Source organism: Lygodium microphyllum, chromosome 28 (genome assembly GCF_053477565.2).
Source record: "Lygodium microphyllum isolate KBCC chromosome 28, Lygodium_microphyllum_v1.1.10, whole genome shotgun sequence".
Lineage (NCBI taxonomy): Eukaryota > Viridiplantae > Streptophyta > Polypodiopsida > Schizaeales > Lygodiaceae > Lygodium > Lygodium microphyllum.
In genome coordinates, this window is record NC_141162.1 from 40,865,023 (window position 1) to 40,877,527 (window position 12,505).

The following is a 12,505-nucleotide window of genomic DNA, read 5'->3' on the forward strand; positions in this document are numbered from 1 at the left end:
CCAGCACTATACTTTGTATTTCCTATTTGTGTCAATCTATTATCCACAATAATTGTTAAGAGGGTAACCTCCAAAGTTTCTCAATAATTCTAGGGCACTTGTGATTGAGTATCAAGCTCCTATTACAAGGTTTCAACAGGTGCAACTAGGTCAGAACTTTGGACATTACTTTTCTCAGTTTCTCGATAACTCTAGGGCAACACAAGTGATTTGAGTGTCAAGCTTCTATTTCAAGGTTTCAATAGGTGCAATTAGGTCACGTTTTGGACATTGCTTTTCTGAGTATTAGAAGTGTGCCCTGGAATAGTAAGAAGTCCGTGAATGTCAGATAGCTGTTGTTTGGGAGGCTTGGTGGTTGGAGTTACTGGGAAATTATGCGTGTGAGAAAGGAAGGTTGCCGTCATTGGATGTGCTAGCATGAATTGTATTGCTCTAGTTGATAACACAATCTCTCCATGAAATGACCAAAGACATCTTTATACTAACGGCTATTTGGGGTTTTGATGGGTTTCCATCCAGCTAACAAGCAAATGACAATGCGTATGTATGCTCAGCACACTAGGTGCCGGACCCTATGGTGCGCTGGGAGGCAATCCAACACTGTGCCATGAATCTGTAATTGTCTGCGGGCACGACTGACCGTTTTGATATATGCTGCAACCATAGTTATCAGGAAAACGTGAAAAGGTCATGAAGATCAGAATCAAGCACAGAAAGAGGTTTCAAAATCGGATCTGACTATTCTTGGGGTCTCATGGATATCGGAATCAAGAACTAAGGCAATCTTACCCCTGCTCTTTCCTTTGGAAAGAAATGCGCATCCGCGCACAAAATTTACAGCACTGACAGAGAATGTCATGGGCAGATCCACAGAGATTTTTGTTCCGCTTACCGTGTGGGAATCGAGGATGAGCACCTTCATGCCAGCGATGTCGCTGAGCATGCGAGAAATGTAGTCTTTCACCGCGGACACGAGCACCATCGCAATGCAACAGTAGCAACGATGGCGAAGCAGAAGCAAGGCGATACAAGACGGTGAGGGGGGGATGAAGCCAGTCGATGATCGTCTCGTGTTTGAAACAGCCCCCAGTAATGACACAGATTCGTGACACTAGCTCGCACTTCAAGATTTTATTAGCCTATATTTACTTTTCTTTTAAAAAATGAGAATTATTAGTTAATATCTGCTTTTCCTTTAAAAATGGAGAAAATTCCTTAAGTTTAGTCAAAAGTTTATTTGTTAATTTTCTCTTTTTATCCAAAACATGAGAACATTCATAGGCAAAAAAGTGATGTTCAATAGCACCTTCATGTCATTGTTCACGTACGATTGAAATCCAATCTAAAATTAATTTTAAATTTTCTCTAAAAGCTTTAATAATTTAAAGAATAAGGTTTAAAATCCGTAAAATTGAGATCCAATCTAAAAATTAATTTTTAATTTTTTTCTACAAGCATTAATAATTTAAAGAATAAGGTTCAAAATCTTGGACTTTTCAAAGCTTCGAGTTATTAGAATAACATATACATGTGATTAGATTCGAAAATCCCTCCAAAATCTCAAGTTAAAGGTTTTGTGCATTTACTTTACCAACAATCTACTAGAATTAAAAGAAAACTCAAACCTACTTTCCAAATGTATGTGGCATGCACTCAAAAGCTAGTGAGCTAGAGATTTCAATATTTAAATAAATCTCATATGTGGTGCCTTCAAAGCATGCTCTCTCTCTCTCTCTCTCTCTCTCTCTCTCTCTCTCTCTCTCTCTCTCTCTCTCTAGGTTTTGGGCAACAAATGTCCTTTGTCTTACTCCATGGGGATTGTCATGTAGCAATATGTGAGAGGATTGCCCAAGCATGTAGTGGAAAGCTGAAAAAGTAGGTCAAGCAAAAGAAAGGAAGTAAGCATGGCTAGAGCAAGCAGAGTAAGACCATGTAAGACAGTGGGGGGAATGAAGCCAATCAATCATCTTGTGTTTTCATGACACTAGCTCGCACTAGAAAATTTATTAATCAATATTTACTTTTGTTTTAACAATGCAAAAAATCGTTAAGTTTAATATAATTTTACTCAATGATTTTTACTTTTTTTTCAAAAATGAGAATATTTCGAGGCAAAAGTGATGTTAAGTTGCACATGTAATAAAAGCCCCTTGAAGTCATTGTTCATGGAAAGTCAAGGTTTGATATAAAAAATGAATTTTATTTTTCCAAAAACCTTTTAAAATTTAAAGAATGAGGTTTTAAATGTTGAACTTTACAAAGTTTTTAGTTATTAAAATAGTGAACACGTAAAAATCCCTCCAAAATTTTAAGTTAAAGGCTTGTGTATATGCTACCAACAATGTTTTTGTGAAGACTATTCCACATGCAACCTACTTACGCCACCAATAGCAATGTACATTTTACCTACACATATCCTTTTTTTAAATGTGTATGAATAATTTGATATTTCTATCATAAGTATTTATGTTGCATTACTTAGGATGTTAAGGGCCATGCCAAAAAAAGAAGCTTGCCATAAAACCATCTTAAGCTTGAGCCCTCTTCAAGAGCTTATAGTCAACCTTAAATATATATTCCTTATTTCTAACTTTCCCCAAAAGACTGAGTACATTGTAGAGGCGAGCACAAGCTCAACCACCGAGACCCATGGACCGCTTATTGTTCAAGCATTTCAAGCAAGCACTAATGGCTGCCTCTCACATAGCCGACGCGCTATCCCTCTCTACGAGTGTAGTGAGCTTACCTTGATGCCTGATTGAGTTGCTTCCTCTCTCAAGCATTCCGATAGCTCCACAATTCATGATGCAAGCTCAAGCATTCTCAAGCCTCTTCCTCCAAGCTCCATCCTCCATAGCCATGCACAAGACAAGAGGAGAGAAGAGAAGAGAAGAAGAAGAGAGGAGAATGTGGAGAGCTTCACCTCCAAGATCCCTCACTCTCACAAGCTCACTCCCTCACACTCCCTCTCTCAAGTACTCACAAGCAAGCAAGAGAAGAGAAGGAGAGAATAAGAATAGTCAACTTTGCCACACACCAAAAAATAAGCTCTCATTTACTTTTTGAACTTTATATACAAAGCCCTAAATCCCTTTTGGACGGTCATCCCCTTTTTTACATGGCCGGCGTGGCCTAGGCTCTTTTTCCCATTGTTCTCCTATTTCCTTAACTTCCTTCCTATCACCTATCTATCTTTACAATTTGCACGGTGCTCTTAAAATAAATCACAGTGTGCCTTGTGCTCTTTTACAAAAGTATTGACTTGGGCATTTTCTTGTGTGTCTTTCTCCTTAATTTAGGATTTTTTCATAATTCTTGTATTTCCATATTTTTCTTGGCGCGTCTTCGTCTTCCATTCCACTTTTGCCTTGGCCTTGTCTTTTGCTTTAGATTTTCTAGATTTTCCACCTTGTTCGTCTAAGGGTTAACATTACCCCCTCCTAGCTGAGTCCGAGTCCCATGGCACTTGTTGAGTTAGACAGTGTTGCTAGGGAGGCCAAGTGGCTTTTTGAGTTTGTATATAAGCCGTGTTGGAGGGTGTGTTGGAGGGATCTATGAAACTGGAAGGCCCTTAAGTTACGAATGAGCCCTAGTGTTGGAGGGATTTATGGACCTTTTGAGGGATTTATGGAAGTTGAAAGGCCCTTGTACTAGCCCTGGTGGAAGGTGTGTTGGAGGGATTTATGCCTTTGAAATTGAAGATAAGGTTAGACGGATCTATTGGTTGCCCCTACGTGGTTTCCTTTTCCACTGTTGTTCGAAATGAGCTTCTTCATTCACTTTTTGATGGGCTTGTTGTACTTGCTTCTTGCTTTGTGATGTGTGCATGGTGATAGGCCGCATATATGGGGAATACATTGCATGGATGATGGGGTTTCTGAAGTTGGTGGTGGAACCTTCGCTTGTACCTAGAAAGAAAAGAAGGTGCACTACCTGGGAGTGTGTTTGTCCTACTGTGACGTGCGTGGTGCTGGTGCTTGTGGAACTGGGAGATGGGTCCACCCTCAGTGTGTCCCACACTTGAGAACCTAGTTCATGCATATGGGAGGTGCGGTGCATGTAGCTTAGGGTGACATGTCTAACCATAGGCGAGTGTTGCATCTCTAGGTGTGTCATGTCCTTGATGTTCCATAAGCGTGAAGTGGGAGATCAAAATGAGGCTAGGGGTTTAGGGACGAAGCGGGCTGATTGGGGCCACCAGGTGCACCTAACTTGACATTGGTCAGGACGTTCATTAGGATTTTATTTGTTGATTCAACTTGACTATTTACTTGTGGATAATATGGTGAAGATTTTCGATGGATGATTAGGAAGAAGGACAGGAGGTGAGCTATCACTTCATTGATGAAGTGGTGCCTTGGTCACTAACTAGTTTGATGGGGCAGCTAAATCATGAGATCACTTGCTCCCATAGGAACTTAGCGATGGTTCAAGCATCATTCTTTCTTGTAGCTCACGCTTCTCCCCATTTGGTTAGATAGTTGGTGGCCACAATGATGTATTTAGCCTGTGAATATTGTGTTGCGAGACTAATGGGTCCAATGAGGTCAATCTCCCACTTCTCAAAAGGTTGTTGTGCGATAATTGGGGCTAGCTCCATGCGATCTTTACAGATAGGTACTTCAGTTCGTTGGCACTCATCACAATGCTTCATGAATCACATCGCATCTCGAAAGAGGGTAGGCCACCACAGCTGGGATTGTAACACTTTGCAAGCTATCGTGTCTCCGTTGAAATTTCCTCCTGTGACTCTGCCATATGCCTCTATCAATACGTCCATGCATCTCATGCTCATATACGCATCTGCGTAGTAACCTGTCTTGTCCTAGCCTATAAAGTTGGCCAGCTATCAATTGAGAGAGGGTTGGATTTTCACAATAAGCCGTCTAAGTCGAGCCTTTTCTATCAGTCTTTCTAGTAGTCCGTGTTCAAGCCCTTAAACTATGTCATCTACCCAATAAGGCATTATGTCAACTCTAAACAAATATTTTTCGCTGGACAAGAGGAATAGTTGGGCGTCTAGCAGCTCGTCCACAATGCCTTGTCCAGTCGGTTCTCCCGTGAGAATGCGAGATAGATGGTCAACCATGTAATGCTATTTTCCCTTATGCACCGTCACAGAGAAATCAAACTCCAAAGGCAGAAGAAGCCATCTAGCAATGCGTCGTGTAGTGCATGGTTTGTTAACGAGGTACAACAAGGCTTGATGGTCAACAAATAAAGTAAAAGGTGTGGCTAGAAGATAATGCCAACATTTCTTTACGGCAAACACCATGGCCAAGCCCTCTTGCTCCGTTGTTGTTGAGTAATTCATTTTGGTCTCAGTGAGTTGCCTGCTAGCAAAGCTCACCTGGTAATCCAGGTTGTGTTCACCAGGTTGGCACAACACCACTCCTACGGTGAATTTCGAAGCGTTGATGTGCACATGAAACGTGAATGTCCAATTTGGGGCTCCTATGTTGAGATGACAAGCTCAACACATGCGGACATTAATGATGGACCGCCTGGTTAGATGGGTCCACACGTCTACACTTAGCACGTCGGTGGTCATTATGACTCACACATGGCCACTGACTCATTACTTATTATATTCGGGCTGTTACACCTATTTACAGCTGGCATAGTTATAGCGCCACATTCGACTAGTGTAGTCGGTTATGCATTGTTTGACTTAGTAGGCCACTTTCCTTTATGTTGTATCTTATCTATACTTTGTGTACATTGTAAAGTGTGTGGAATAAGAAGAAGAAACCAGCAAGAAAACATTTTGGCCTTCATCTCTCTTCTTGTCTCTTGAGTGAGCTTCTCCTTGTGCATTCTGTGTGTGTTCGGCGCAACATCTTGAGCAAGTCCCCCACCACGCAATTCGTGACATGGTATCAGAGCTGCACCACTAATTGAGGCTGGTTTTGAAGGCTAAAGCGAAGGAGAGGAGCCAAGGATTCGAGCAAGCAAGCAACGGGTAAGAAGCTCTTCCATTCTCTACTTCTTCTCTTGGACAATGTATGTGGAGGCACTGGAAGCAGGGCAGAGCAAAAATCTCAGATTGCAGTGAGATTTGGTGTGCGCAAAGAGCACTGTGTATTCTGCTAATAGACCCTTTAGGGCTCTACCGCTGCTATTTTGGCCATCGGAGGTCATTTCAGGCCCTGTTTTAGACTCACAAGGTTACAGACAACAGTTTTAGGTATCCTGAAATTTCAGTTGTGTCTGCCATATACAGGTGCACATGTTACAGATTTCAGATCTGTAAGTTCAAAGGTGTTTACTAGCGAATAAACACAAGGTTTATCTGCAAATTGGTTGCAGATTGCATGTATAGTTGAGCATACAGTGAAAAAGGATGTATGGTGTATTGCTGCACTACAGGTCGAGGGTTGCAGAAGATTTGCTTGCTGTTTGGTATTAGTTTTGTGATAATGGTAGAGAACAGTGGAAACCCCATCATTGAGAAGCTCGACAAGAACAACTACCCTTCATGGAAGTTCCGTGTCACGAACTTCCTTATTGAAAAAGGCCTCTACGAGTTTGTTTCAGGTAAAGAAAAGGAGCCGGAAGTGAGTGATCCTCCAATTGCAGAAGAGACAAAGGCACGGAAGGAATGAAATGCAAAAGACAAAAAGGTAATGTATTGGCTGTCTGCAGTAATTGACAATAATGACCATACTTGAAAGTATGTTTTCCGTAAATACAAAGGCACAAAAGATTCAACTCAAGTAAGAGTTAAATACATTGAAGAAAGGGATGATGCCTATCAATGAGTATGCACTAAAGGTAAGGAGCATTGCAGATGCCTTGGCAGGGATTGATGCAATGCCCAATGATGATGATTTGGTGTCGTCTACCTTGGGTGGAGTTAACAATGAAAAGGCTTGGAAGTCGTTTGTAACTTCTGCATATATCAGAAAGCCATTTCCAGATTTCGATGAGTTGGTCTCTCTTATGATCACTGAAGAGATCAACATGCAGAGTGAGACATCTGAAAAAAGTGGTGAACAGGTCCAAGCTTTCTACTCTAGTTCAGGAAGGGGACGTGGCAGGTCCTCTTCAAGAGGTCGTGGTACAGGACGTGGTAATGACAACCAACAAAACAGATTGAATCAGCAATTTGGCGATATGCAAGTTTCAGGAGGTTGTGGTAACTTTAGAGGCAAGGGGAGCTTTAGAGGAAGAGGTGGATGGCAGAACAGAGCTTCTAACAATTCTGGTATTGTGTGTCACTACTCTGGCAAAACAGGTCATATTGCAGCCCAATGTCATGCTAAGAAAGATGATATTCGCAGTGGTAAGTTGCAACAAGGAAACTATGCATCGTCTTCACGACATAATGATGACAAAAATGAACGCCTGTTTGTTATGCAGCATATGTTGAATGCTGCTACAGGAAAGGGAACACATAATGAGGTTTGGTATGTTGATTCAGGTGCATCCAATCATATGATCAACCATGTAGAATGGTTTGGAGAGATGCAAGATTTGCAAAATACAGTTATGTGCAAATGGGTGATGATTCATGCCACCCAATTTCACACATTGGAAAAGTTCCCTTATCCTTGCATGATGGTAAGACAAAGAGTCTTTCAGATGTATTACATGTGCCATCTATTACAAAGAACTTGGTGTCAGTCAGCCAGATGGTAGAGCAAGGGCTGCAAGTCAGATTTAATGCAAAGGGTTGCTTTGTAGAAGACTTCGATGACAAGTGTAGGTTGGTTGCAAAGGGAAGTAGAGTTAGATGTATGTTTACTTTGGATGCTGGAATTTCTACTATGAATGCTGCTATGTATGCTACTATTAAAGGTGGAGCCTTCACTTGTACCTAGAAAGAAAAGAAGGTGCACTACCTGGGAGTGTGTCTGTCCTACTGTGACGTGCGTGGTGCTGGTGCTTGTGGAACTGGGAGATGGGTCCACCCTCAATGTGTCCCACACTTGAGAACCCAGTTCATGCATATGGGAGGTGCGATGCATGTAGCTTAGGGTGCGTCTTTAGGTGTGTCATGTCCTTGATGTTCCATAAGCATGAAGTGGGAGATCAAAATGAGGCTAGGGGGTTAGGGACAGAGCCGACCGATTGGGGCCACCAGGTGCACCTAACTTGAGAACCCCTAGGTGCAGTGATGGTGATCGATGTGCAGCTTGCATTTTTTGTTTTTTTTTTTTGAATAAACAGTTTCTAGAATTTGGAGAAGTAGTACAAGATGACATATTCATTTTCTAGGTTCGTGGGCGTGGGATGGGAAAGTTGGGGGATTTAATGATTTATTAAGGAAGTATCTGCTTAACATATACCCTTTTTGGCCTATTCTGACGTGGAGAGGTGTGGTGGACAAGAATGGATGTCTACATTTGGTAAATTTTATGTCGTTCATATCCTCAAGAAGGGCCATCTAAAAGGATGGGAGTAAAGCAATGCGCGCAGCATTGGTCAAGTCATGGAGCACCCATCTATTCCCCCATTAATGTCAAAAAAGAGCGGCAGAAGATGGTACGCTCCTGGTGCGGGGGGGTTACTTGAGGAGAGTCCTAAGTAATCTAATATAGTTACATGTTGTTATAAAGGTGGGGTCTGGGCAAGAGGAGAATTCCATTAGGAAATGGGCCATGGAGTCCCATAGATCTTATTTTGAGAAGGCGAGTGTCTCCTCTAGTTTTGTGGCATTGACATTGTAGATCCTCAGGAAGTCACACCGGCCATGGATGTCAGGGTCAAAATCTACTCCCACCCTTCGAGGATATGGTAGATAGGTCAACTCATTCCATTCGAAGGGTAGGGGGCCACAAAACGACGTCCACACGTCCATGTTGCTGTTCCAGACTCTTCTCCTCCACTTAGGTTGGGATTCATCGCCTTTCACCATGTGGCGTACCTCCTCAACCTTGTTTTCCCAGTAATCTGGGGACTCTGTCTCCCAAGTTGTTGGATTTTTCTCTCTTTCAATGAGACATCTTTCACCCAACCTTTTTCCCATGGTGATTACCTCCGTTACTGCTTCGATGGATAGTACTTTGCTCAAACCCGCTAAATATTGGAAGGTAAAGTCGAAGGGTTGGCGACGATTTTCCCACTGCTCCCATAATGACAACTCTGTATTGTAGTTCATGGATAAGTAGCCCCTTTCTAGTGGGATGGGCGGCTGTGAAACTACAAGTGGTTGTGCTTGAGCTCTTTTGCGTGCTTGATCTAACATTCTGGCCCTCTTCTTTTTTGCTTTTGCCTTCCTTTTCACTGTGGCATCTTGTTCTTGAGGGGACTCTGGTTGTGGTGAGGGGGTGGTGGGATCCACTCCTCATCTTGTTGCTTTCCTTCACGGCTTGACCCTACCCTTGCCTCCTGGGGTTGTCGTTCTTGAAGTTCTAGGGCGTCAATCTCCTCTGGTGTTAAGCCTGCTCCTAACCGTTTCTCTTATTGATCTTGATTGATTGGGTCGAGGCTTGTAGCTTGGACCTGGGAGCACATCCCTTTTTTGATCGCCTTCCGGACTATTTCTAATTTCCTTTTAGGCACACCAACTACTTCCTCCTCCTTAAAAAGTGTGACATCTAAGATTGTACTGAGGAATGCACGTTGTTGGATTTCAAGGCTAGCTTGAGCAATGCCTGCCTTGCCTTTTGGTAATATTTGGGCTTCCTCTGCAAGGGCCAAGCGGCTCACTAGATCCTTCACTTGCTTCTCGCTCTTAGCTTCCCACTCCCTTGCCTTCTTTTTCATTTCTTCTAGGTTCTCGCTTTGCCTTTGTGACAACGCCATTATCATCGGCTCCTGCCTTTTCCATTTTTGTACAAGGTCCTCTTTTTCTTCTGTTAGGCACCCGATCTTCTCCTCTAGTGTTGCTCGTTCTTCCCTTTGACATTATGTTCCACATTCTACTTCTTCTCTGTCCTTTCTCCATTCTTCTTGCTCTTGTGCTCTCTCTGCTTCCAATGCGGCAAGCTCTTCCATGACCTCTTGAATTTTTATCACATGTGCTTCAAGCTCCTCCTGTTGTAGAATCAAGAGCTTGTATTCCCTTTGCATTGCAACTAGCTCCTGGTTTTGTCCTACCTAGGCGGGCTCATTGCTGCTAGTTCCTCCTGCCGACACTGATGTTCAATGGACATGTGCATAGCTTGTGCTAGGTCCTCCTCTTCTTTCCTTATCAACTCCTCTTCTTGTTCCGCAACTCTTTTTGACTTAGCCTTGGCTTTAAGTAGGTACGCTTCCTCTTTTCTCTTCCTCTCTTCCTCCCCTACTTCTTCTTCGTTGCCTTCTTTTTAGGTGTCTTCGCCTTCCGTTTGCTAGATTGAGCTTCTTGCTCTCTCTCTTCTTCACTAATTGTCCTCTCACTTGATGGTTCTTTGTCGTGATGAGGAGGTGACTTCTCAGGCGTTTCACCTGACTCCTCTTCTCCCTCTTGTGCCTCTTTTATAGCCTCTCAGATAAGGGCAATCAAGGCTCCTCCATACCCTATGAATGCGGCCTTGGCTGAGGGCTTATTTCTATCAGTTCCTTTTGATGTTGGGGATTCTCCACCCATTGGTCTACTTCCAAGGGTTAGCATCCTAGATGATTAATCGATGGTCTTCCTGGCATAGATGTTCCAATCCATTTCGTGCAGTGAATGCATTGCCATGCTCTCCAGCACGGGCACACTGATTCTATGCATGAGTAAATTGCACCTTAGGTTGGAGAAGAGGGTGTGGATCACCTTTGCTTGCATATTTGATCTCCACATTGGGGATGTCCTAGATGGTTATGCCATTATTTGTTAAGACACTTTCCTTCTTTATCCCCAGCATGGCATAGACATCTCTTTTGTGCCTCTTCTCCACCTTTGGTTCCAATCCCAGTGCCTTTTCTACTATATGATACCTCTATGACCTTGATATGGAGGACAATGAATCTCATTCAAAACAAAAGATAAGGCCCCGACTAGTGCCTTAGAGCTAGTGTCGGGGCCATTTTAGGTCCCAACACATCCACGAACAAATTCCAACTCTTTTCTATCTTATTCTTATGAATTTCAACTGGCCATGACTCTTGAAGCTTCTTCACAATCTCCCACTTGATGATGTTTGGAAATTCTTCAATAAAGGCCAAATCTCCTATGGATGGTTGTTCTCTCTATTTTTGCTTCGCTTGTCAATTTTGTGGGAAAAAATTGGCTATAGTGATACAACTTTTTGTAGCCCCAAAGGACAATGGGATCAGTTTATCACATAGAGAGCATACATCAAGATAGTTACATACTTTCTCCATTGAGGGATGCACTTCTTGTAAAGAGTGTCTTTGGAAATGAAGATCTCCAATTCTTCAACAGTAGTAGAAATTTTATAATCTTCCATTGTTTTTCTTCCTCTTCAACAATGCCACTTTTTCCATTTTCAGCCTTTGTTTGGTGCTTGTTGATAGAAATTTTCCTCATTGCACACACAAAAAATATGGAGCTCACGAGAGAACACCAAGGAAACATGGGTCTTACTACAAAAAAATCTACATTTATTCATCGACAACCATATTTTCATCCTTTATGTAACCACAACAAGAAAAAGAATACTAGATATAACAAATCGTCGAGCAGCATCATCTCTCATGACTTTATCTTTAACTAAATTGATCACATTCTTCATATTCTTCTTAGAATCTATCAAAGGACCACAAAAACATAAAAGAATGCTCCTTTTTTAATGGAAATTCATCAATAGTATTCATCTTCAATGTCTTCATAGTCTTCTCTCAATCTCTCATATAGATGCAATATTTTTTATAAAAATTAGACTATCTCTCATATTGTATCTCTCTCTCACATATATTCTCACTCAATAGTATAATGAAATTATCATCATTAATATTCAATAATCCTCTCTTGGTCGTGGATACCCCTCCCAAGAGTTATGCTTGATATGAAGAGTCACTAGAGCCATTATAGTGTCCCTTAAGAACTCACTATTGTCACTATCACTGCAATCTTTACTTCAAGTCTTCTTTAACTACTTCTTCAAGCTATTTTGAGTTTGCATTCCTCCTTTACAAGATTCCAAAACATTCCCCAAGCTAAACATCTATCCATCTATTAGAATAGATACAGAAGAAAATAGAAGAAAACAAAATAGAGATAGAGGCTCAACACAACACTACAAAGAGTCAATAGAAGGCATAAAAACCATATAGCTCAAACTAAAACCACTTCAAACTATCCAAAACCATCTAGAATGCTCTTAGTCATTCCTTAAAAGACTCATTCACAATCCCTACCTCATAAATAGAAAGAAAACAAATCAAAACAGAGGCAAAACAAATCCTATTAGAATATCATATCTCAGCCAAAAACCATCATGTCCTTCTCAAACAAACTCAACCCATCCCAACATATTCCAAAACACTTCCAATTGATTAAAAAATCAATCAGTAAACCCTCATCAACCATTTAGCTCACAAAAACAATAAAAAGCAGCTTTAAAAATAAGTCAGTTCAGTTCTCAACAAAATTTGCAACAAATGAATTCAAAAACAAAATTTTCCACTT

The 12,505-nt window shown here is 41.6% G+C and overlaps 1 protein-coding gene across 2 annotated transcripts in view; it reads right to left on the reverse strand.

Moving 5' to 3' along the window:
* VPS45 (vacuolar protein sorting 45) overlaps positions 1–1,102 on the reverse strand; it is a 45,094-nt gene extending 43,992 nt beyond the window's left edge. For both annotated transcript variants that reach the window (XM_087670930.1, XM_087670932.1), the window contains exon 1: positions 893–1,102. In XM_087670930.1, the coding sequence (XP_087527056.1) occupies positions 893–982 (90 nt within the window). In that variant the 5' untranslated portion in view covers positions 983–1,102. The remainder of the gene's footprint in view (positions 1–892) is intronic.
* Positions 1,103–12,505: the final 11,403 nt, after the last annotated feature.